The 25,700-nt window shown below is 42.6% G+C and overlaps 1 protein-coding gene across 5 annotated transcripts in view; it reads left to right on the top strand.

The window, feature by feature from the left end:
- The window catches only part of kndc1 (kinase non-catalytic C-lobe domain containing 1), a 51,767-nt gene that overhangs the window by 18,253 nt on the left and 7,814 nt on the right, over positions 1-25,700 (top strand). For 2 of the 5 annotated variants that reach the window (XR_016496543.1, XR_016496544.1), the window contains exons 14-19: positions 7,833-8,104; positions 12,552-12,910; positions 17,213-17,306; positions 17,402-17,499; positions 18,931-19,130; positions 19,785-19,898. Coding sequence is in view for 1 of the 5 variants with exons in the window: in XM_090237173.1 (XP_090093299.1) it covers positions 2,556-2,694; positions 7,833-8,104; positions 12,552-12,910; positions 17,213-17,306; positions 17,402-17,499; positions 18,931-19,130; positions 19,785-19,898; positions 23,177-23,324; positions 23,689-23,862 (1,598 nt within the window). In the remaining 4 variants the exon portion in view is untranslated. Of the gene's footprint in view, positions 1-2,555; positions 2,695-7,832; positions 8,105-12,551; positions 13,251-17,212; positions 17,307-17,401; positions 17,500-18,930; positions 19,131-19,784; positions 19,899-23,176; positions 23,325-23,688; positions 23,863-25,700 lie in introns of those variants that run through there. The other 3 variants (XR_016496542.1, XR_016496541.1, XM_090237173.1) reach the window with 2 other exon arrangements.

Raw genomic sequence — 25,700 nt, 5'->3', positions numbered from 1 at the left:
GTGCTTGGACCATGTTAGTTTGTTGGTGATGTGGACGCCAAGGAACTTGAAGCTCTCAACCTGCTCCGCTACGGCCCCATCGATGAGAATGGGGGCGTGCTCTGTCCTCCTTTTCCTGTAGTCCACAATCATCTCCTTTGTCTTGATCAAGTTGAGGGAGAGGTTGTTGTCCTTGCACCACACGGTCAGGTCACTGACCTCCTTCCTATAGGCTGTCTCATCATTGTCGGTGATAGGCCTACCACTGTTGTGTCATTGGCAAACTTAATGATGTTGTTGGAGTCGTGCCTGGCCGTGCAGTCATGAGTGAACAGGGACTACAGGAGGGGACTGAGCACGCACTCCTGAAGGGCCCCAAGGTTGAGGATCAGCGTGGCGGATGTGTTGTTACCTACCCCTACCACCTGGGGGTGGCCTGTCAGGAAGTCCAGTTGCAGAGGGAGGTGTTTAGTCCTAGGGTCCTTAGCGTAGTGATGAGCTTTCAGGGCCCTATGGTGTTGAACGCTGAGCTGTAGTCAATGAATAGCATTCTCACATAGGTGTTCCTTTTGACCAGGTGGGAAAGGGCAGTGTGGAGTGCAATAGAGATGGCATCTTCTGTGGATCTGTTGGGGGCGGTATGCAAATTGGAGTGGGTCTAGAGTTTCTGGGATAATTGTGTTGATGTGTACCATGACCAGCCTTTCAAAGCACTTCATGGCTACAGACGTGAGTGCTACGGGTCAGTAGAAATTTAGGCAGGTTACCTTAGTGTTCATGAGCACAGGGACTATGGTGGTCTGCTTGAAACATGTTGGTATTACAGACTGACAAGGTGAGGTTGAAAATGTCAGTGAAGACACCTGCCAGTTGGTCAGCGCATGCTCGGCGTACACGTCCTGTTAATCCGTCTGGCCCTGCAGGCTTGTGAATGTTAACCTGTTTAAACGTTTTACTCACATCGGCTGCGGAGAGCGTGATCACACAGTCGTCCGGAACAGCTGATTCTCTCATGCATGTTTCAGTCTTACTTGCCTCGAAGCGAGCATAGAATTTATTTAGCTCGTCTGGTAGGCTCCTGTCACTGGGCAGCTCTCGGCTGTGCTTCCCTTTGTAGTCTGTAATAGTTTGCAAGCCCTGTCATTTCCGACGAGCGTCAGCCTGTGTAGTACGATTCGATCTTAGTCCTGAATTGACGCGTTGCCTGTTTGATGGTTCGTAAGAGGGCATAACAGGATTTATAATAAGCTTCCGGGTTAGTCACACTCCTTGAAGTGGCTGCTCTACCCTTTAGCTCAGTGTGAATGTTGCATGTAATCCATGGCTTCTGGTTGGGGTAAGTGCGTACAGTCACTGTGGGGACGACGTCATCGATGCACTTATTGATGAAGACAGTGACTGATGTGGTTTACCCCTCAATGCCATCAGAATCAGTCTGTGCTAGCAAAACAGTCCTGTAGTTTAGCGTCTGCTTTATCTGACCACTTTTATAGACCGACTCACTGATACTTCTTGCTTAGATTTGCCAAATGGAGGGCGAGGGAGAGGGTGAGCATTGTACATGTCTCAGTGTGTGGAGTAAAGGTGGTCTTGAGTTTGTTTTTCCCCCCTCTGGTTGCACATTTAACATGCTGATATAAATGAGGTAAAACTGATTTAAGTTTCCCTGTATTAAAGTCCCCGGCCACTAGGAGCGCCACCTCTGGATGAGCATTTTTCTGTTTGTTTATGGCTGTATACAGCTTACTGAGTAAGGTCTTAGTGCCAGCATCGGTCTGTGGTGGTATGTATACAGATGAAAACTCTAGGTGTATATAGTGTGGTCTACAGCTTATCAAGAGATGCGCAAACTCATGCGAGCAAAATCTCGAGATTTCCTTATATATCGTGCACCAGCTATTTACAAATATACATAGGCCGCCACCCCGTGTCTTACCGGAGGCAGCTGTTCTATCCTGCCGATCAAGTGTATGACCCGCCAGCTGTATGTTAATTATGTCGTCATTCAGCCACGACTCGGTGAAACATAAAATATTACAGTTTTTAATGTACCGTTGGTAGGATATACTGTACGTGCTTTTAGTTAGTTCCATTTATTTTCCAGCAATTGAACTTTGGTTAACAGTACGGATGGCAAAGGCAGATTACTTGTCGCCTGATTCTCTCAAGGCACTCCGATCTCTTTCCGCAAAATCTCAGTTTTTTTCTCCAGCGAATGACGGGGATGAGGGACTGTTTCCGGTGTTTGGAGTATATCCTTCCTGTCCGACTCATTAAAGAAAAATTATTAGTCCAATTTATTAGTCCAATTCGCTGTTCTGATGTCCAGAAGCTCTTTTCGGTCATAACAGACGGTAGCAGCAATATTATGTACGAAAAAAAGTTAAGCGATGCGAAAAAAACTAATAAAATAGCACGGTTGGTTAAGAGCCAATAAAATGGAAACCATAATCTCCGGCGACCATCATGCGAGTTGTGTCATTAAAGAGTATGGTATCTGGTGTGAACTTGTATGACAAGCTTTCTGTCTAAAAAAACTGTCATTGCTGTACTGTCTCATGTTTATGTGTTTGAAGGGGAGTATTTCCTGTCTCTGAAGGACCTACAGTACCAGACATTCTGCAATGTTGTGAAAGAGAAGTTTTGTGACCTTTACTGGGATGAGGACTTATTGGGAGTGCTACACTGTGTGGTCAACTACAGCCAATTATCTCTGTGAGCATGTCAGTGATTGCCCGTTTCATTGGCGATCCAAACACAGGTCTTCTCTCAATAACAGAAGCCTAACAGAAGATAAATGATACAATTTGAAAAAAGATTCACACTTTCATTTATATATAGACGGAATTTACGGTAAAGGTAAGGTAACGTTAGCAAGTTAGCTAGGTAACGTTAGCTAGCAGGGATCTTAGCTAGCCAGTTCAAGTTGGAACATTATTAAAAGCAAGCTGGCTACATCCTATCAAACCTGAACTGCCAATGAATAGGCTACAGTTAGCAAATCTGGCATGATAGCCAATCGAGATCCCTCCACCTTGCAGTTAAAGAAGCTATTGTTAGCAAGGTAGCTAGCTTGTTAACGTTAACAATGCAAATATTCCTCTGACATTACACATTAGTGAGAGGCTTTGTCTTTCACTAGTTACATCACAGTATCATAGCTAGCCTGGCTCGCTAGCATTATCAAATAATGTAGCTAGCTAGCATAACCAACATTTACTCACCAGTCACCCACAACACCAATCTCAGGTTTGAAGATTGACAGCATGCAGAACTATTAGCTAGCTTTGGATGTAATTGATATAATGGCGATCTGCACAAGATTGTTGAACAACTTTATGGAGGCCCATTTTCACTAGAGCATTTCTTGAGCAATATGTACACAAGGGCATTAATCAAAAAGACCAAAGATAACCCTGAAGGAGCTGCAAAGCTCCACATCAAGCTATTGCCAAAGATAATGGCATGGGAAGTAACCACACCATGTTGTTTTGAGAAGACTGTTTCTCTTTGCATAATATTGTTTACCCACAAGTAAAATTATCTCATGAAAGTTTGATTTCTGGGGGGGAATGCCATTAACAATTGTGATTACCTTTGTGCAAAGGAAGGAAGCGAAGTCTTGGCCAAACCCCTCCCTTCTGCTAATTTCACCTGTGTTTATCATGGCCAAAAAGCACATTTTTGTTTTCAGATTATTTTTTACAATACAGCCAATTTTGACTTTGTGGCTGCAGAATCTAGTGGAAACGGTTTATCTTCCTCACACTGGCTTGAAAATCACTGCACCAGTTTAAGCACCAATTTTGCCCAATTCTGATTCATTAAATAATCAACCAACAAAATCCCAAAACCAGGAACTACTGCTGCTCGTAATCACATAATTCTACTTGAGCCTTGACAGATTCTCGCCATTGTATCGGTCCACGAGAATCAATCCACGACAAATTACTCCATGCATGACAATTCTCCCTAGGCATTACCACCATGTGTTAATGTGTTAATTATAATCCAAACCCAACCTTTGTGTAAATTGTGACAAACTTACTTTTAAAAAAAACGCTGTTTTAGACGAGACCGACTTTATGACCGAAATTATCCTATTTACACTTTGTAGTCAATTTTGACCCTAAAATAGTTGTTTTGGACTCATAAAGATGCCTTATACACCATTTTCAAAAAGAGCAGTTGCTTTTTCGATTCAGTCACTCTTTAATTTACGCCCTTAAACTAAAAATAATGCCTTTGTCATAAAACTGTCTTTAGCTGGAAGGGCTGTCAATACTATAAGAAGGATTTAGTTCTCCTTAAAAGTATTCTCCGTCAACAAGCTTAGTTTGTCTCTCTGAGCAGGGGAAAAGCCCAAAATTGGCAGTGTTTGTGTTCAGAATGTTAATTTCTCTCACGTGAGACCTCAACAACTCATAGGCACTTTAGATGCTACAACCACTCCCCCTTACACACACATGCACGCACACTCCATTCATAATCAGCATTCACAGAAGATGCACTTCAGACACACACTTCCACTGGCTCTGGCTTTCTCCAGCAAGTTTTTTTGTTTGTCTCGGGAATATTGGCCTGGCACCATTAATGAGCTACTTATGGTTCTTCCTGCCTAACAGAGTCATAAGGATCCTTGAGGAGTGTACATGAATGAAGGAAAAGTTGAAATGACTCACCCCTTTTTTTGTTCCTACTTATGCAGACCAAGACAGATGGAGGGGCACATGAGTGTGGTGAGGAGATGTGCAGCTTGTCAGTTTACTTAGATACTGTTTCATCTCATGGTTGCCGTGCTCTTATCGGCTAGGGCAGTGTGTTGAGATCATTTTTCATCTTCTGTGGTGATGATACAGACCGAGATCACAGCCTTGGACAGACAGACAAACAATGCTCTGAGTGGAGATTTTAGACTGTCAACTGGAATAGCCTTTCACTGCTAGGGCAGCTTATTGGAAAGATGACGCCGGAAGGGAATGGCTGCCGTTTTATGGGCTCTTAACCAACCGTGCTATTTTTTTATTTTATTTTTTGCATTGTTTGTAACTTATTTTGTACATGATGTTGCTGCTACCATCTCTTATGACCGAAAAGAGCTTCTGGACATCAGAACAGCAATTACTCACCTCGAATTGGACTAATATTTTTTCTTTAATGAGTCGGATGGGAAGGATCTACTCCAAACACCCGAACAGGCCCTCATCCCCATCATTCGCTGGAGAAAGAACAGAGATTTTGCGGAAAGAGATCGAGGTCCCTTGTGAGGATCAGGCGACAAGTGGCTAATCTGCCTTTGCCATCCGTCCTGCTGAAAGCACGTATATCCTACAAATGGGACATTAAAAACTGTAATAGCTTATGTTTCACCGAGTCGTGGCTGAACGACAACATTAATAACATACAGCTGCCGTGTTATACACTATCGGCAGGATAGAACAGCAGTCTCTGGTAAGACACAGGGTGGGGGCCTATGCATATTTGTAAACAGCAGCTGGTGCACGATATTGAAGAAAGTCTCGAGATTTTGCTCGCCTGAGGTAGAGTATCTCTTGCTAAACTGTAGACCACACTATCTACCTAGAGAGTTTCTGTATTTTTTGTAGCTGTCTACAAACCACCACAGACCAATGCTGGCACTAAAACCCCACTCCGTGAGCTGTATACAGCCATAAGCAAACAGGAAAATGCTCATCCAGAGGCGGCGCTCCTAGTGAACTTTAATGCAGGGAAACTTAAATCAGTTTCACCTAATTTCTATCAGCATATTAAATGTGCAACCAGAGGGGGGGGGGGGGGAACCTTTAGACCACCTTTACTCCACACACAGAGATGCGTACATAGCTCTCCCTCGCCCTTCATTTGGCAAAATCTGATTTCTTTACAAGCAAAAATTAAAGCAGGAAGCAGCAGTGACTCGGTCTATAAATCAATCAATAATATAATAATTATTTTAACAAAAATATTTATTTAATTTCTAATCTGTAGAAGCTATGAGAATAGAAAGGTTCAGTACTTTTGAAGCAGATCCACAGATGATGCAATCTCCATTGCGCTCCACACTGTCCTTTCACTCCTGGACAAAAGGAACACCCATGTGAGAATGCTATTCATTGACTACAACTCAGCGTTCAACACCATAGTGCCCTCAAAGCTCATCACGTAGGGGCCTCTGCCAGATGGTAAGGGTAGGTAACAACACATCCGCCACGCTGATCCTCAACACGGAGGCCCCTCAGGGGTGCGTGCTCAGTCCCCTCCTGTATTCCCTGTTCACCCATGACTGCACGAACTGGCATGACTCCAACACCATCATTAAGTTTGCCGATGACACAACAGTGGTAGGCCTGACCACCGACAACGATGAAACAGCCTATAGGGAGGAGGTCAGAGACCTGACCGCGTGGTACAAGGACAACAACCTCTCCCTCAACTTGATCAAGACAAATTAGATGATTGTGGACTACAGGAAAATGAGGGCCGAGCACGCCCCCATTCTCGTCAATGGGGCTGTAGTGGAGCAGGTTGAGAGCTTCATGTTCCTTGGTGTCCCCATAACCAACAAACAAACATGTTCCAAGCACACCAAGACAGTCGTGAAGAGAGCACGACAAAATCTATTCCCCCTTAGGAGACTTAAAAGATTTGGCATGGCTCCTCAGATCCTCAAAAGGTTTTACAGCTACACCATCGAGGGCATCCTGACGGGTTGCATCATTGCTTGGTATGGAAACGGCTTGGCTTCTGACCGCAAGGCACTACAGAGGGTAGTGCGTACAGCCCAGTACATCACCGAGGCCAAGCTTCCTGCCATCCAGGACCTCTATACCAGGCGGTGTCAGAGGAAGGCCCTAAAAATTGTCAAAGACTCCAACCACCCTAGTCATACTGTTCTCTCTGCTGTCACACGGCAAGCAGTACCGGGGCGCCAAGTTTAGGTCCAAAAGACTCCTTAACAGCTTCTACCCCCAAACCATAAGACTCCTGAACATCTATCAAATGGCTACCCAGACTATTTGCATTGCCCCCCCTTCTACACTGCTGCTACTCTCTGTTCTTATCTATGCATAGTTACTTTAATAACTCTACCTACATGTACATATTACCTCGATTACCTTAACACCAGTGCCCCCGCACATTGACTATGTACTGGTACCCCCTGTATATAGCCCTGCTATTGTTATTTACTGCTGCTCTTTAATTATTTGTTATTTTTATCACTTACTTTTTTTAGGTATTTTCTTAAAACTGCATTGTTGGTTAAGCGCTTGTAAGTAAGCATTTCACTATAAGGTTGTATTTGGAGCATATGACGAATACATTTTGATTTGGTGCTGGAACGCTAGGCTTTGGATACAAACAGAACAACTCTGCTTTGGATACAAACCGTTTTGGACCACTCAACCCCAGCAGTCAGCTGCTAAGGAGCCACTAAGGATTGTTGTTTTTTTCAAGCTAATTATTGATTGTTTTGTTCTGATTAATTCATTTATGTTGGCCTACTTAATTGTTTTAATTGTGCCTGTGAGGAGTGGGCTTGTTTCAATTATCTGTCTAGATTTCTCATATGATTATTTGTCTGTTGCTGTGTTTTCGTATTGACTGAGTTGTTAAACCCGCTATTTAGTTTGCATTGTTTATGTTGTGTCTAATTACTGTCTGATGTTTCAATTACTTTTCGGTCTGAGCTCTTATAGTCTGCGTTCCGTTTTATTGAATTAGTGTGTTTTGCCTGTTTTTGTCTGTGTTTGTGTTTGTCTAGTGGTCGGTGTGTGGCTGTGATGTTTGTGACTAGCTGTGACTGTTGTTTTGTGTTTACTCTCTCCCTCTGGCTGCTGATGTGCCATATTTAGAGGCTCTAATGAACAGTCTCCATCAAAGCCATGGCAAAGGGCAGCCACCTCACCCCTGAGTGTTTCCAGCTGTATAGCAGAGGAGAGGGAGGCACTGCGGCGTGGTCATGTCGACCTGAACGGCAACCTGCACCACAGTGGACCTGTAGCTTCAGACGCGTGGGAGAGATTTGAGAGACACCAGAGGGCCCTGTCTGCACTCAGAGAAACAGAGACTAGACCTGAACATAAAGATACTGAATCAGAGGAGGGTCAACATCATGTCTGCCCAGGTAGGAAAGGAAATACTGTAACTTTACAACTGTCATCACTGTTAACAATACTTCAATCACTCGTCTCTGTTACCATTACTTCACAACTGAAGGGGGTGTGAGGATGGGGTGCTGTGGGATTATTTAAGATAAGCTTTGAGTCTCCAGAGTGGCGCATCGGTCAAAGGCCTGGGGTTCGATCCTGGGTTTTGGCATAACCAGCCATGACCTGGGAGTCAATCAATCAATTGTATTTATAAAGCCCTTCTTACATCAGCTGATGTCACAAAGTGCTGTACAGAAACCCAGCCTAAAACCCCAAACAGCAAGCAATGCAGGTGTAGATGCACGGTGACTAAGAAAACCTCCCTAGGAAGAAACTTAAGAGGAACCAGGCTGTGAGGGGTGGGCAGTCCTCTTCCGGCAGTGCCGAGTGGAGATTATAACAGAACATGACCAAGATGTTCAAATGTTCATAGATGACCAGAAGGGTCGAATAATAATAATCACAGTGGTTGTAGAGGGTGCAAGAGGTCAGCACCTCAGAAGTAAATGTCAGTTGGCTTTTCATAGCCAATCATTCAGAGCATCTCTACCGCTCCTGCTGTCTGTAGAGAGTTGAAAACAGCAGGTCTGGGACAAGGTAGCACGTCCGGTGAACAGGTCAGGGTTCCATAGCCGCAGGCAGAACAGTTGAAACTGGAGCAGCAGCACGACCAGGTGGACTGGGGACAGCAAGGAGTCATCAGGCCAGGTAGTCCTGAGGCATGGTCCTTGGGCTCAGGTCCTCTGAGAGAAAGAAAGAATTAGAGAGGATTAGAGAGAGCATACTTAAATTCACACAGGACACCGGATAAGACAGGAGAAATACTCCAGATATAACAGACTGACCCTAGCCCCTCTACACAAACTATTGCAGCATAAATACTGGAGGCTGAGACAGGAGGTATCAGGAGACACTGTGGCCCCATCCGACGATAACCCCGGACAGGGCCAAACAGGCAGGATATAACCCCACCCACTTTGCCAAAGCACAGCCCCCACATCACTAGAGGGATATCTTCAACCACCAATTTACTATCCTGAGACAAGGCCGAGTATAGCCCACTAAGATCTCCCTCATGGCAAGAACCCAACGCGAATCTCATAGGGCACTGCACAATTGGCTCAGTGTCGTCTGATTTAGGGGAGGGCTTTACTTGGCTCATCGCACTCTAGTGACTCCTTGTGGTGGGCCGGGCACCTGCAAGGTGACTACAGTCGTCAGTTGAACGGTGTTTCCTCCGACACGTTGGTGCAGCTGGTTTTCGGGTTAAATGTGCGGGTGTAAAGAAGTGTGGCTTGGTGGGTCATGTTTCGGAGGACGCATGACTCGACCTTCGCCTCTCCCGAGCCCGTTGGGGAGTTGCAGCGATGAGATAAGATCGTAATCACAAAATTGGGGAGAACAAAAGGGGTCAAATTACAACAACAAAAATGCTTTGAAGTAGTAGGGTTTTAGATTTGCCAGAGGTGGCACGAGACCAGAGGTGGCAGAGCGGAGTGCTCGGGTTGGGGTGTAGGATTTGTTGAGCATAGCCTGAAGGTAAGGGAGGGGCAGTTCCTCTTGCTTCTCCATTGGATAGTACCATGGTCTTGTGGTGGATGCAACCTTTGACTGGAAGCCAGTGGAGTGTGCAGGGGAGCGGTGTGACATGGGAGAACTTTGGAAGGTTGAACACCAGGTGGGCTGCAGCGTTCCGGATAAGTTGCATGGGTTTGATGGCACAAGCGGGGAGCCTAGCCAACAGCGAGTTGCAGTAGTCCAGACGGGAGATGACAAGTGCCTCAATTAGGACATGCTCCACTTCCTGTGTAAGGTAGAGTCGTACTTTACAAATGTTATAAAGCATGAACCTGCAGGATTGAGTCACTGCTTTGATGTTTGCAGATAACAACAGGGTGTTGTCTAGGGTCACGCCAATGTTCTTTGCACTCTGGAAGGGGGACACCGTGGAGTTGTCAACCACAATGGAGAGGTCTTTGAGTGGCCAGGCCTTTCTCGGGAGGAAGAGCAGGTCTGTCTTGTCGAGGTTGAGCTTGAGGTGGTGGGCCGACATCTAAGCTGAGATATCTGGCAGGCCTGCAGAGATGTGTGTCCCCACCTGAGTGTCAGAAGGGGGGGAAGGAGAAAAGTAGTTGTGTCATCCGCATAGCAATGATAGGAGAGGATATGACAGAGACAAGTATCTTGGTGGATAGAGAGAAGAGGGCCTAGAACCGAGCCCTGGGGGCACCAGCAGTGAGAGGACATGGTGCAGACACAGATCCTCTCCATGTCACCTGGAGCGGCCTGCCAGGTAGGATGCAATCCAAAAAGTGTGTAGAGCCTGAAACGCCCAGCCCTGAGAGGGTGGAGAGGAGGATCTGATGGTTCACAGTGTTGAAGGTAATGGATAGATTTAGGAGGATGAGAACAGGATAGAGATTTAGCTTTGGCAGTGTGGAGAGCCTCCGTCACACAGAGAAGAGCAGTCTGTTGAGTGACTCGTTTTGAAGCCCGCCTGGTTAGGGTCAAGAACATTGTTCTGAGTGAGATATCGAAAGAGTTGGTCAGAAACAGCACACTCAAGTTTTTTGGAAAGAAAATAAATAAGGGCTACCGGTCTGTAGTTTTTGACGTCACAGGAGTCAAGTAGGACAGAAATTAATCGAAGGCAGACGTCAGGGCGTTGAAGTCACCAAGTACGAAGAGCGGTAAGCCATCGTCAGGAAATTAGCTTACCAAGGTGTCAAGCTCATTGAGGAACTCTAAGGGCACCTGGTGGGCGATAGATGACAACAATGTTAAGCTTAAGTGGACAAGTGACCGTGACAGCATAGAATTCAAATGAGGAGATGGGCAGGTGAGACAGGAGAAAATAAATACACATTTCCACTTATGAGAAATGATTAACCCTGTGCCACCACTGCGACGACCAGACGCTCTCAACCTGAACTATGAGAGTAAACGTAGTCAGATGAAGAGAGAGTAGCTGGAGTGGCAGTGTTCTCTGTGGTGATCCATGTCTCCGTCAAGTCCAAAAGGTCAAGGGACTGAAGGGCAGCATAGGCTGAGATGAACTAGGTGTTCTTGACCGCAGATCGGCAGTCCCAAACGCTGCCCGAGACCAGGAATTCCACATGGGTTGTGCGCGCAGGGTACACTAAATTAGAAGGGTTGCAGCCAAGGGGTAGGGAGCGTCTGAAAAGCCTACAGGGGGGGGGGGGGGGGGGAGCGAACTAGGATAGAAAACACACACATAGTTGCCAAAGCTACAAAATAGCAAATTGAGATTGAGAATAACTAGGTAAAATACTCAAGGGAGACAGTGGTGTGGAGCCTTCCTCTTGTAACACTGCAGAACAACTTGGCAGAACCCTCTCTGTTTCGGCGACAATCTTAGTTTAGCGACGAGACCGCTTCTTACAGCTGCCGCTTTGAAAACAGACGAGACTGAAGTACTAATTGCTAATTGCCTTGCAAAGGTGAAGAGCACACAAGCACACCTCCCGGTACTAATTGCTGATTGCCTAGGAGAGGTGAAACCGCTCCAATACAGCCACTGATTACCAAAACAACAACAGTCACAAATTGCCCTGCCCCTTAATCCTGGTTGATGTGTCAACAATCATCTGCAAGTTAATAGCATTCAGCAGTTCACACACTAAGTAGGCGACTGGGAAGACAGGCAGCACTTAAAGGAGATGGCCCTAGCTAGCAAAAACAAAGACAGTAATTATACTCATAATGTAGATATCAGGAGTCCTCTAGCAATATAATTTAGCACCATTACTTCACAACTGTCATTACAGTTGCCATTACTTCACAACTGTTATCACTGTTACCATGACTTCAAACTGTCATCGCTGTTAGCATTATCATGATAAATGTCTGTGAGATGACGTAGTTAGATGAAGTTGTATACTGTAGCGAGGTGTTGTGACAAATCCAGCAGTTGAATCAAGTTGTTAGGATAATGATTGGCGGTTGGATTAAGTTGTTAAGAGCACAGTTTATTCAAGACGGCTCAAATCACACTGTGATGTTACAATGATCTCCTCAGCTGGAGAGAGTTGTTAATACATACAATTAGCATAATGCACACTCAAACAGACGCCTAAAGACCCATTGGTAACAGACACTGCACACTTGCACACACCTTCAGTTTCACACAAAATACTTTGTGAGATGATAAATCAGAGCAAAAATAGTCTGCTCACACTGGAAGGTGGAGGACGCCTGTGATGCAGAATCAAACAATATAACAAGGTTAGCGTTTAACAGCATACCATACCATAACAGCATACCATATAACACATGTAATAGAGCCTCTCAAATTCTCTGCACACACAGATGTGTGCATGAACACACACACGAACACACATACGGACTACCTGACCCATCCATTTTCTCTCTCTTCCTGCTCTGCCATGTTTCCTGGTCCAGGATTGAGAGCTGCTGAGTGTTTGGTTAAGGGGGCTATGGAGAGTGCCGAGCATCCAGTGGGGGGCGGCGATGAAAGCCCCTCTGAAGCTGACTCTCTATGGGGGACGGACGAGCCACTGAGCGTGGGCCCCCGAGGCCAGATGAGCCCTGACTGCTGTGAGGACATGGAGGACACAGAATTTCTGGTGTCTCAATGTCTCCTCTCCACCAGCTCAGGAGCAGAGGAGTCCAGCCACAGCCACAGCCCAGCCTGGGCCCTGGCCTTCTATGGAGGGGACTGTTTTAGTCAGGATGTGGTGGAATATGCTAGGAACTTGGGACAGCATAGTGAGTCCCCATGCCTGGAGCTGAAAACACAGGTGGGTAACCTGGGAGGAAAAGCTATTGAGCTTAAATATAATAGACTAGCTATGAATGATGACAGACCATACAGATATCATGGTCTCAATGTTTGGAATAGTGCTTTTTTTGTAAATGTGTAAATATATGTGACTCTCATTTTAGAAGACGTGGTAAATGTATACTGTCTGATACTTCAAAGATTCAACATGATTAGTTACTACTTTCTACCAAATGGTGCATAATGAAAAAGTTACATTCATCTGAAATAAACAATAATTCGTTTTTATATCATAATTATGTGAATATCTATTTAAATGCCAGACTAAAATAAAGCGAAATCATGTTTAATGTTTAAGGCAAGTAGTGTCATTGCCTAAAGCTGTTCTAATTCTACTGTTCAACATTCACTTAATGCTCACTATATTCAAAGGACTCCTCTCTCTTTAAAATTGATTTCATCCAGGTAGTGTTTGTTGCATTGCTGCCAATGATGAAGCTGTATTCATTTCATTATGGCATTACGGTAATGCCAATTACATAGGAGTGGCACTTTTGATTAAAAGCATGCACTTTCTATTAGTCTCATTTAAAATGAATGGATTGAATGATGACCTATCATAGTCTGAGCATGCATAAAATAGTATCATTGACATAATTTACTATGAATAATTAACTAATTTACTAATGAATAATTAATTGGTAATTACACTTTCAGTCAAACTCCACGTTTGGATAAGTGCATGCATTTCATGAAAAAGCTATGAGATTATTAGTTAAAACCAAGCAAAACAACATTATTAGCTGAAGCAAATCTGCACATTATCATGATTACGGGCGAATAGGAAGAGAGTTGGAGGTTTTAGGGTAATTGGCACATTATTTTCTCCATATCTATCTACCCTTCGACATAAAAGTCATTATCATGTGTAATAGAATTATGATGGTCTGTCCTCTCTGTATGCTTTGATGGTAATTGTGTACGTTTTTACCTGCTCCTTCAGTGGAATAGTCTGACCTTAATAGACCGACTGCCTTTGAAAAGCAACACATCCCTTTGAAAACGGCCTATGTGGCATCGATATGAGTCCGAAACAGTTATTCTAGTGTCAAAATGTACTACAAAGTGTAAATAGTCAGTCATCAAGTCAGTCTTGTCTAAAATGCGTCACAACAGGTAAATAAAGGTTGGGTTTTGATTTGACGATGTCCATTTGCCCACTAACATGGGGGTGAACAGCGGTGTTGTTTGCTCTCTATCAAATTGCATAGACAGTGAGACAGACCTGCCCGGCAGCTCAGACTTTGTTTACATAAGACAAGTCACACATATATTTACTTCAGAAATAAGAGCACCAAAATCCTTAATGTAAACTTGTGCAACTAAAACATCCTCTGCAAAAACGTCAAAATGAATTACAGATTTCTTGAGTTACATTAGATTCATTTTGGTGATTTTGATGATGTGAAATAGGTTTATGCGTCTACGGTGTCTCATGGAGAAAAAACATAATTAACCAAACGCGGAATCGGTCAGGTAACACACCTCCAAGACTGAAATCTTGTTTTTCGAATGAGCAACATATAAACATGCGTGCTAATCAGCGTGTTCAGTGGCTCTTTAAGAGCCATGGGTCCATATCGGTGTTATATTGTACTCTAAAGCCCTGTTTCCATTGGCACTGAAGTTAACCCGGGTTGGGCTAGTCTTGGATGGCTAGATCGAATTATGTTTCCACCACAGCCTTCAGAAACGAGAAATTATGTCATGTTGCTAGGTAACCAATATGTGACTGCAGCTGGTTTCGCAAATGTTGCTAGCTAGCTTTTAATTCCCTCTAGCCATGCTGTAACTAACATTACCCCATACTCATGCCAGTGAGACTCAGAGCCATGTATTTAGCTTGCTAACATTAGCTAGCTAAACAGTATTGTCACTAGCGTAACAGGCTAGCTAGCTGAATTCCTACCTTGCTTGCCACTGCTTTGGCTATTAGCTAGCTAGCTAACCAAGCAAACCAGACAGGTTTGATATAATGTAGCTAGCTAGCTTTCAATACGACCTGGCCTGCTAAAACTCCTGCTAGCCCACATTAGCTAGCTAACTAGCTTGTTTCAACTCTGATTTGCTAGCTAACGTTAGGTAGCTAGTATTCGAGGGCTGACTGTTCTCATAAAAGTTTGTGTATTGCAAAAATGTATGAAGGGTCCAGCTATGGTGATAATTCGTGTAATGTCTGACTACTGCAGTACTGATTGTCCATGTGCTAGCTACCAGCAACAAGTCCAGACGAGCAAGCTAAAAGTTGTCAGCACCCAGTAGTGATCAGCCGGACTGTGTTAAATATTTAGGAATACATCTGTCAAAAAACCACTTAGTCAGACAACATTTGAATGTCTCCCCTAAAATTAAGAGAACTAAAACTTTATTTAATAATTGGCTACAAAGAGATCTTTCTATACTTGGGAGAGAGAGTCCTTCTGTCCAAGGCAGAGGGACTGTGTCTCGTTTTGTATACACCTCATTATCGTAATGTGTAAATCCAGCTTGTAAATAGATCAATAAGACCTTTCTTGACTTCATCTGGAAAAATAAGTCTCACAAACTAAAAAAATATGTCCTTTCTAACCAAAGAGCTGAAGGCGGTCTAGAAGTGTTGGACTTTGTTGACATAAATAACACTTTCAAGATAAACTGGTTGAAAAAATGTTTGCTCGATACTGATTCAATATGGTATTTCATTCCAAATCATGTGTTTAATAAATTGGAAGGTCTTCAATTTTTACTGAAATGTAATTATATTCCTGAAAGATTACCTGCTAAATTGGCCAGGTTTCACCAACAAGCTTTACTGGCATGGAAAATATGTTTCCTGCACAATTTTTCCCCTCATAAAGCTCTTTTGTGGAATAATTCAGACATAACTGTAAGGAATAAGTCATTGTTCTACCCCAGCTGGCATGAGAGGAATATTGACTTTGTCCTTGATATTTTCGACAACAAGGGTAATATTTCCAATACCTTTCAGAGAGTTTATTTCTGTGATCAAAGCCATTCCCAGTGGTCTAACTACACTTGTGAAAAGTCATCTTAATTTTGGGAATGATCACAAAGTTTATCCAGAACTCAGATTGGAAGGTGTGGGCTTACTTGAGAAATCTTGTTGTAATAAATATATAAGACAAATTCTTCATTCACAAAACCAACTTACACCGAGAGGAAAGTTTTTCTGGAACATGCTTATTCCTGACATTGTCTGGAAAAATGCATGGTTAAGACCTTACAAATACTGTATACCAAACAAAGTTAAGGAAGTGCACTTCAACATTTTGCATAAGATATATCCATGTAATTCTATGATGTCTGAATTTGTGGCTATTGATGATATCTGCGTTTTCTGTGAAAAAGGTGAGAATCTGTCTCACTTGTTCTTTGAATGTAAATTTGTGTCAGAATTTTGGGAAAACCTTGCAAAGTACTTATTTACCATTATGAACACTGCCTATATTTTAACATAAAATATATAATATGTTACAATTGCAATGATAACAAAACCACTGAAATGATTGTTATTTTTTTTTATTCTTGTTGCCAAATACTTTATACACAAAAATTCCAAAATTCTATACCAAAATTACCAATTTTTCTGATTGAATTTAATTATCTTATTAAAACACTAACCCCAGTGAATAACAAAAAGAATAACATCTTCATGAATCATTATAAAATATATTTTTCAGAGTGAATATAATTGCACTTAAATGGTTTCTTTTTTGTATTTTATTTATATTTCTGTATGTTTGAGCATTGTTAATACCTGTGTTTGGTTAGCTAGACATGTTTGATGTAGCAATGTAAGTTGATTTTTGTATTATGAATAATAAAAAATAAAAAAGTAGTGATCAGCCAGGTGGTTGTATAGTAACGGCGCCACCAGCCTGAATTCGAATCGAGCTGGCACCGGTTATGAAACTGGGCTGCGCTGGTCTGGGGTTCCCTCGACCCAGCTTGATTTTGAGAATTCCATGCGAGCCAGCTCTAATTTGGCCTTAATTTTAAGTGTCAGTGGAAACGGGGCTTAACAGGCTCGTTGTGTACTGTATATACACCTTTGGGAAAATGGTTAGTAATGGGTTCTTCGGCTATCCCTGCTACGACAATATTTTCACCCAACGAAAAACTAAATCTTTGGGGAAAAGGTTCTACCTGTGAACAAAAAAATAAGGGTTCCTCCAGGGAAGAACTCTTGACAGTTCTAAAGTGTACGATCTGAATGGCTTGGTGTCTACTTTGTTTTATGTATTAAATGTTCTACTTGTAGGAGCTTCAACAGCAGCTTATGATCGAGACGAAGAGTCTGAAAAAGACCAGACATTTCTACCAAAAGCTGCTCCATCAAGAGAGAAAAAACAAACGTACCAATCAATCCCTCATAACTTTTACAATTTCTACTATGGGGTTTATACATAGAGAAATAAACACACCATTTCAATGTGTTTTTCTGCTGAAGGTTCGGATGCTAGATTGATGCTGTCCAAACTCAAAGTCCAGCTTGAGGAGTTGAGGTCCAAAGTGGAGTTTCTAGACTCTATAAAGAAATATCTGGAGGTGCGGACAGGTTGAACATAAATAATCCCCAAATACTAACACAAAGCAGGCATAAAGTGCCTTCGGAAATCATTCAGACCCCTTTACTTTTTCCACATTTTGTTACGTTACAGCCTTCATCTAAAATTGATGAAATAAAACATGTTAGTCTTCAATCTACACACAATACTGTATAATGACAAAGTGAAACTGGTTTTTAGAAATGTTTGCAAATTTATTGCAAATAAAAATGGATACCTTATTTACATAAATATTCAGACCCTTTGCTATGAGACTCGAAATTGAGCTCAGGTGCATCCTGTTTCCATTGATCATCCTTGAGATGTTTCTACAACTTGATTGGAGTCCACCTGTGGTCAATTCAATTTATTGGACATGATTTGGAAAGGCACACACCTGTCTATATTAAGGTCCCACAGTTGACAGTGCATGTCAGAGCAAAAACCAAGCCTTGAGATTGAAGGAAATGTCCATAGAGCGCAGAGAGGATTGTGTCGAGGCACAGCCAAACTGAGCAATTGGGGGAGAAGGGCCTTGGTCAGGGAGGTGACGAAGACAGAGTTCCCCTGTGGAGAAGGTCAACCATCTCTGCAGCACTCCACAAATCAGGCCTTTATGGAAGTGACCAGACAGAAGCCACTCCCCAGTAAAAGGCAAATGACAGCCCGCTTGGAGTTTGCCAAAAGGTACCTGAAGACTCTCAGACCATGAGAAACAGGATTCTTTGGTCTGATGAAACCAAGATTGAAGTCTTTGGTCTGACTGTCAAGTATCAGGTCTGGAGGAAACCTGGCACCATCCCAATGGTGAAGCATGGTGGTGGCAGCATCATGCTGTGGGGATGTTTTTCAGCGGCAGGGACTGGGAGACTAGTCAGGATTGAGAGAAAGATGAATGGAGCAAAGTACAGAGAGAATCTTGATTAAAAGCTGCTCCAGAGTGCTCAGTACCTCAGACAGGGGTCAAGGTTCACCTTCCCACAGGAAAACAACCCTAAGCGCACAGCCATGACAACGCATGAGTGGCTTCCTGACACGTCTCTGAATGTCCTTGAGTGGCCCAGCCATTGCATGGACTTAAATCCGATCAAACATCTTTTGAAGAGACCTGAAAATAGCTGTGCAGCGACGCTTCCCATCCAACCTGACAGATCTTGAGAGGATCTGCTGAGAAAAATGGGAGAAACTCCCATAATACAGGTGTGCCAAGCTTTTAGCGTCATACCCAAGAAGACTCAAGGCCAAAGGTGCTTTAACAAAGTAATGTGTGGATGTGGATAAAGTCAAGGGGTCTGAATACTTTCTGAATTGCACTGTACACTCCATATCGCGAATTGTTTGTTGGTTCTGATTGGTTGTTGGTTCAAATCATTGATTGGTTACTGGTTCTGATGGGTTGTGGTTCATATCTCTGCCTGGTTGTTTTGGTCAGGTTCTGAGTGTGGATCAATGGGGTGTGGATGTGTCCCTCCTTCCCTCCCTGGCAGCCTCTGATCCAGGGAGCCCTCTGGATCTCCAGCCCTCAGAGGAGCCTGCCGTGTTGGAATTGGTGTCTTTGTCTGGGGCAGGGACAGGGAAGAGCAGCCTGCAGGCCGCCACACCCCTGGATTTCATGTCCTACCTCTATGCCAGGTAACACTAACTATATAACAGGTTACTGTAAAAGGTTTAGGTTAAAATAATACATGAACTATTAAACCCATGAGTGTGATTATCAGTGTATTAGCAAGTATGGTTTAAATCAGAGCTTCCCTATTCCTGTTCTGGAGGGCCGAAACACTTCTGTTTTTTGTTTCTACCTTGTATTTAATTACACTTACCTGGTGTCCCAAGTCTGAATCAGTCCCTGATTTAAAAGGGTGAAAACCAGAGGTGTTTTGGCCCTCCAGGACCGGAATTGTAGCCTCGCAAAGCCGCCTTATCCTGCAAGCTTACGTAAAATGTTGCACGGATATCGTTTTATGTAAGCTTGCAGGGTCAGTTGGCTTTGAGGCTGCTGGAAGTGGGCAGCCCTGTTTTGAATGGTGGCCCTCTAGTGGCCAATGTGTTAAACTGAGCATCACAGTTTACTGTCCATCATCATGCCTTTGATTGCTGAGAAAATGTAACATTTAATTTATACCTACATAGGGCACAATAAGACATGTCTGTTTTATTTATATCTGTGTTCAAATGTGTTTCACTGATTTGTCCTAATTCGTTTAGACCTGTTGTGGGGTGCAATCGCTTAGATATTGCATTCAACAGATACCAAACTGAACTCTTTTCTAACTCCTCCTCTGACAGAAATGCTCCACTGGAGGGTTATATCCAACAGTTCCTGTACACTTACCGCTATTTCTGTACCCCTCAAGAACTCCTTCAGTTCCTGATGGGCAAATTCACCAGTGTAGCAGCAGGGTATGTAGGCTACTATCGCCGAAATGGAAACGGACATAAAACAAAATAGATTTTCATGCTCTTTGGATGGTGGCCTGACACCCTGTGTTTGCTTAGAAATATAATTGGAATGTCCATTCTAGTCATTGTGTTTCTTTGGTTTTGATTCTGTGGAATTAATGTCTGGTCTAATAATTGTCTATGGTAAAATGCTAATTGAAGAAAATAATAAGAAAATGTTTGGCCACTTGTAAAATAAAAATGAAGCCAAATTGGCGCTACTACTATAACTGTCTATCATAAATAGCTGCTGGAAAATGTGGCGAAACAGCATTTTCCCCAGGACTTTAGAATCAGCAGCATCTACCGGGCCAATAACTTCTCAGCACATTTCTGCTTCTTAGTTCAAAATTAACCTGCCATTGTAAACTATTGAAGACTACACGCAGAAAAGTCGTGCTATTTGTATTTGAGCAATATGATTGGCCGTTCACTCAAGAATCACTAGGCTTTTGAACCTGTAGTGCCACCTCTGCTTCCATAACTTTAGATTAAGGTCAAATAAGAAAACTGTTAACATGGGCTTGTTTAAAACAAGGATCACATTTTTGCACAACTATAATTATGTTGGCATGAATGCTGCCTTTGAAAATGAGCTACATTCTAACATACTTTTCTTATTCATTATTACTTCATGAAAATTTGACAAAATGGTTTAACATTGATAACATAATTCAAAACCAGTAAGCTGCGATTGGGATAAGTCCAACATTCTTCCAGCATGTTTATGAATGTGTTACTTGAGTGTATGAATCCAGAATGGAAGTCCTTTGTTGCAATAACTGATATTATCAGTTTGATTGAATAGGGCCATTCAATTTGCCAGCTTTTCCATTCCTTTCCATTGTTTCCTGCAATACTCTGACTACATCATCATTCAAATTAAATAAAAATGTATTTGTATAGGATTTTTGACAAAAGGAAATTCATAACACATGAATTTCTGAAACCCACAGAAATCATTTGCTTTCCTAACAGTGTTATCCATATTCTGCCTTTTTGTTCCCATCTCCTGAGAGAAGATCGCTCTGCCTTCATTTAAATTCTTCTATACATTTTATTTCCTGTTTTCTTTGTGGGCAAACAGTATATGCCTGTTCAGGCTCCCCTTGCGATGGAAGCGTTTCCCACAATCACATGATTTCTCTCCTGTGTGACACTTTATATGCATTTTCAGGTATTTTATTTAACCTTTATTTAACTAGACAAGTCAGTTAAGAACAAATTCTTATTTACAATGACAGCCTACCGGGGAACAGTGGGTTAACTGCCTTGTTCAGGGGCAGAACGACAGATTTTACCATGTCAGCTCGGGGATTCGATCCAGCCAACCTTTTGGTTACTGGCTATCTGCTGCCCCATTAGGGACTCCTTGCGAGTGAAGCTTTTGCCACAGTGACCGCAGCTAAATGTTTTCTCCCCTGTGAGTCAAATGTTTTGTTAAGTTTCCCACATACTTTTTTTTCTCGACGTGAATCCTCAAATGTGTCTTCAGCCTACCAATCACACGGAAGCATTTGCCAGTCAGTCAACTCAGCGGTCAGTTTTTTTTTTAACGTGGTGCCGGGTTTTCTCAATGGTGTTTCTGTACACAGTGGAAGGTTGGGATCTAATGGTAGTTGATGTCAAGTCCTACTCGGTCGCTACTTACGACTGAGCTGTGACTGGAGGCATTGTTTTTGATTATCTGAAGGGTCACAGAGAATGTGGAGACCCATTGGGTGGGTCACGGTGCGAAAAGGTTTGCGAACCAATGGCTTAGTCACTCTGGGTCATCCTGATCACATTCCCTTTTCACACAGGCAGAAGTGAAATTGAGTCTTTGGTGTAAACATAAAAAAAAATCCCTTGAAGCTGCTCTTCCTGCTGACTGGTCCTGTGTTCCTCCTGTTTCTCCTTAATCTGTGTGGGCTATGTGTCCTCCTACACGAGACTGGGTCCTGCTCACAGTGCTGCTGCTCAGGGGTAACCCCGTTGGAGACAGCAAGAGAGAACCAGAGGGAGTCTATTATACAACGTTTTATCTCCGGTCTGATCTGCAACAGTCTCCGCAGCTGGTCATTCTCCTCTTTAGATCAGGAAATCTACTCCTGGTACTCTGCTACCACTTTCTCTACTACTGCAAGAATCTCTATGGCAACCGCCGATAACAAACGCTCATTCAGAAACATGCTCGGAGACTGGATTTTAGCCATTTTGAGTGGACCCTTGAGTACTCGAGGGTCAATGGATCTTAAGTTCACACGAGGAATGTTGAAAATCAAGACAAACCTGTCTCCAATTCTAGTTCTGTGTTTTCCTCTTTTGTTTTTCATCAGTTGTAAAGCCCAGAAAGAACAACAGCAGCGCCAGCTGGATGGGTGTCTGTTCTGGGGTAGATGAGAACAAAAATGTGGATTGAGAAATGTTGTTCTAGAGCGGGGGTGTCTAACTTATTCCGTGGAGTGCCTAGTGTCTGATTGTTTTGGGTTTTCCTTTTTTTTTCTTCAGATTTTTGGTTTTCCCTTTCAATTAAGATCTAGATAACCAGGTGAGGAGAGTTACTTACTAATTAGTGACCTCAATTCATCAATCTAGTACAAGGGAGGAGCAAAAACCTTCAGACAATCGGTCCTCCATGGAATGAGTTTGACAGGTGCTCTAGAGGAGTTGGGTTCTGGGCTGGGATAGATAGCTGGAGGGAGTTGCAGACTCATGTCTAGCACACAGAGGGAGATGGAGTACAGACATATGTTTCTTTTTCCCCCTACAGTAGAGTTGGTCTCAAAACATGTAATCTTGTCACGACAAATCTAAGCCCAGGCCTGAATAGTTGAGTTCTGGGCTGGGATAGATAGCTGGAGGGAGTTGCAGACTCATGTCTAGCACACAGAGGGAGATGGAGTACAGACATATGTTTCTTTTTCCCCCTACAGTAGAGTTGGTCTCAAAACATGTAATCTTGTCACGACAAATCTAAGCCCAGGCCTGAATCACTTCTCAGAATGTCAGGCCTGACTCGGGCAGAAAATCAACTCTATTTTCAGGGGAATTCTGAAAAGTAGCTAGCCAGAATTAATGTTACTCTTTTGTAATAATGACAGCTTTTGTAACACCCCCCTCACCCACTATGTCTGATCTTAAAATACTTTAGGCTTGGATATAGCTCATTTTAAAGATAATCTATGTAAGTAGAATGTCCGGTCTAGATATTCTATTTCTGTGCTTCTGTGTGATCTTCACATTCCTTTTTCTACCAGAGGTGATCCAGATGTGTCAGGGGACAGTGCTAAGGTGTACCACCGGAGTCTGGACGTGCTGCAAACCTGGCTGACTGACTACATAATGGTGGACTTCAGCCCCAAGTCCAGCCTGCTGATGACCCTGGAAAACTTCCTCACCACTGAAGTAATTACAGAGCTGATCAATCATCAATTAATCACAAAAAAGCTAAAAACCGGTCACTCAAGAAATTAATCATCGGATTAATGTCTCAACTGGGCCGGCAGGAAGCATAGCGGTTACGAGCGTTGGGCCAGTAACCAAAAGGTTGCTGGTTTGCTTGTCCGAGCCAACTAGGTGAAAAATCTGTCTGTGCCCTTGAGCAAGGCACTTAATCCTAATTGCTCTGGATAAGAGCATCTGCTAAATTATGTAAATGTCATCGAATTAGCGAAATCTGTAGCAGTGTTGTTGCTCTTGTCTATTTTTCAGTGTTTAGCCATGCAATACTCTGAAGGAGGGTTTTTGTAATGATCTGGTTCTTATTTAGGTGTCTCCGTTAGACAGTAGAGGAGAGAGACTTTTGACCACTCTACAGAGGTCTCCCAGGAAGAGGTGGAGCCAAGGCTGTGGGAGCCCAATCAGCATGCAGGAGGATGATGATGATGCACTGTCTGTCCATACCTCATGCAGAAAATCAGCTATTGAGTACTCTGGAAGGAAGGTCCATAAAATGATTATAATGAGTGTACTATTATGTTGTTGATGTTGTTTTTCTTGCCAGAAAAGAAAATGGTTGGTTCAAAGTAGTGAAAGTTTGTCTGACTCAAAAATAAGCCATTTACACAATGTATTTCAACTGATGGGGACCATCAGAGCTGCGTTGTATTCATTACGTGAATACTATGTTGCATTAGCATCAAACATTGGCACCAAACGGAAGAAAAGAGACTGAATAAAGGAGGGACTACCTGGACTTGTCCAATAAGAACCACAGTGTGTGCCCTAATCAATGCAGCGACGGTATATACAGTACCTTCAGAAAGTATTCATACCCCTTAACTCATTCCACATTTTGTTGTGTTAGTCTGAATTCAAAATGGATTAAATATATATTTTTCTCTCACCCATCGAGACAAAATACCCACATAATGACCAAATGAAAACATGTTTTTAGAAATGTTTGCAAATGTATTGAAAATGACATACCGAGATATCTATTTTAAGTATTCACATTTACAGAAGTATTCAATACATGTTAGAATCATCTTTGGCAGCGATTACAGCTGTGACTCTTTCTTGGTAAGAGCTTTGCACACCTAGATTGTACAATATTTGCACATTGTTCTTTATCAAATTATTTAAGCTCTGTGTAGTTGGTTGTTAATTATTGCTAGACAGCCATTTTCAAGTCTTGCCTTAGATTTTTAAGGCCGATTTTAAGTCTAAACTGGAACTGGGCCACTCAGGAACATTCAGTTTCATCTTGGTAAACAACTCCAGTGTATATTTGGCCTTGTGTTTTAGATTATTGTCCTGCTGAAAGGTACATTTGTCGCCCAGTGTCTGTTGGAAAGCAGACTGAACCAGGTTTTCCTCTTGGATTTTGCCTGTGCTTAGCTCTATTCCATTTAATTTTATCCAGCAAAAAACTCCCTCTTCCTTGCCGATAACAAGCATACCCATAACATGATGCAGCCACCACCATGCTTGAAAATATGAAGAGTGGTACTCAGTGATGTGTTGTTGGATTTGCCCCCAGACATAACACTTTGTATTCAGGACATAAAGTACATTTCATTGTCCCATTTAAAAATTTAAAATAAAAGTTTTACTTTAGTGCCTTACTGCAAAATGCATGTTCTGGAATATTTTTTATTTTGTACAGGTTTCCTTTTCGCTCTGTCATTTAGGTTAGTATTGTGGAGTAGCTATAATGTTTTTGATCGATCATCATTTTTCTCCTATCACAGCCATTAAACTCTGTAACTGTTTTAAAGTCACCATTTGCCAAATGGTAAAATCCCTGAGCGGATTCCTTTCTCTCTGTCAACTGCCTTAGTAAGGATGCCTGTATCTTTGTAGTGACTGTTGTGTATTGATACACCATCCAAAGTGTAATTAATAACTTGTCCATGCTCAAAGGGCTATTCAGTGTCACTTTGGATTTTGTTACCCAATTGGTGCCCTTCTTTGCGAAACGTTGGTTGACTGTGTTTGAAGTTCACTGCTCGACTGAGGGACCTTACAATTATCTGTATGTGTGGGCTACAGAGATGAGGTAGTCATTCAACAGTCATGTTCAACACTATTACTGCACATGCAACGTATCATGTGACTTGTTAAACATATTTACTCCTGAACATAATTAGGCTTGCCATAACAAAGGGGTTGAATACTTATTGACTCAAGACATTTAAACTTTTCATTTTTCATTAATTTGTAAAAATGTCTGAAAACATAATTCCACTTTGACATTATGGGGTATTGTGTGTAGGCCAGTGACACTAAATGTAATCCATTTTAAATTGAGGCTGTAACACAACAAAATGGGGGAAAAGT

The sequence above is a fragment of the Oncorhynchus mykiss genome, chromosome 1 (assembly GCF_057628025.1).
Source record: "Oncorhynchus mykiss isolate SJ-2025 chromosome 1, ASM5762802v1, whole genome shotgun sequence".
NCBI lineage: Eukaryota > Metazoa > Chordata > Actinopteri > Salmoniformes > Salmonidae > Oncorhynchus > Oncorhynchus mykiss.
This window is presented reverse-complemented; position numbering and strand designations above follow the sequence as displayed.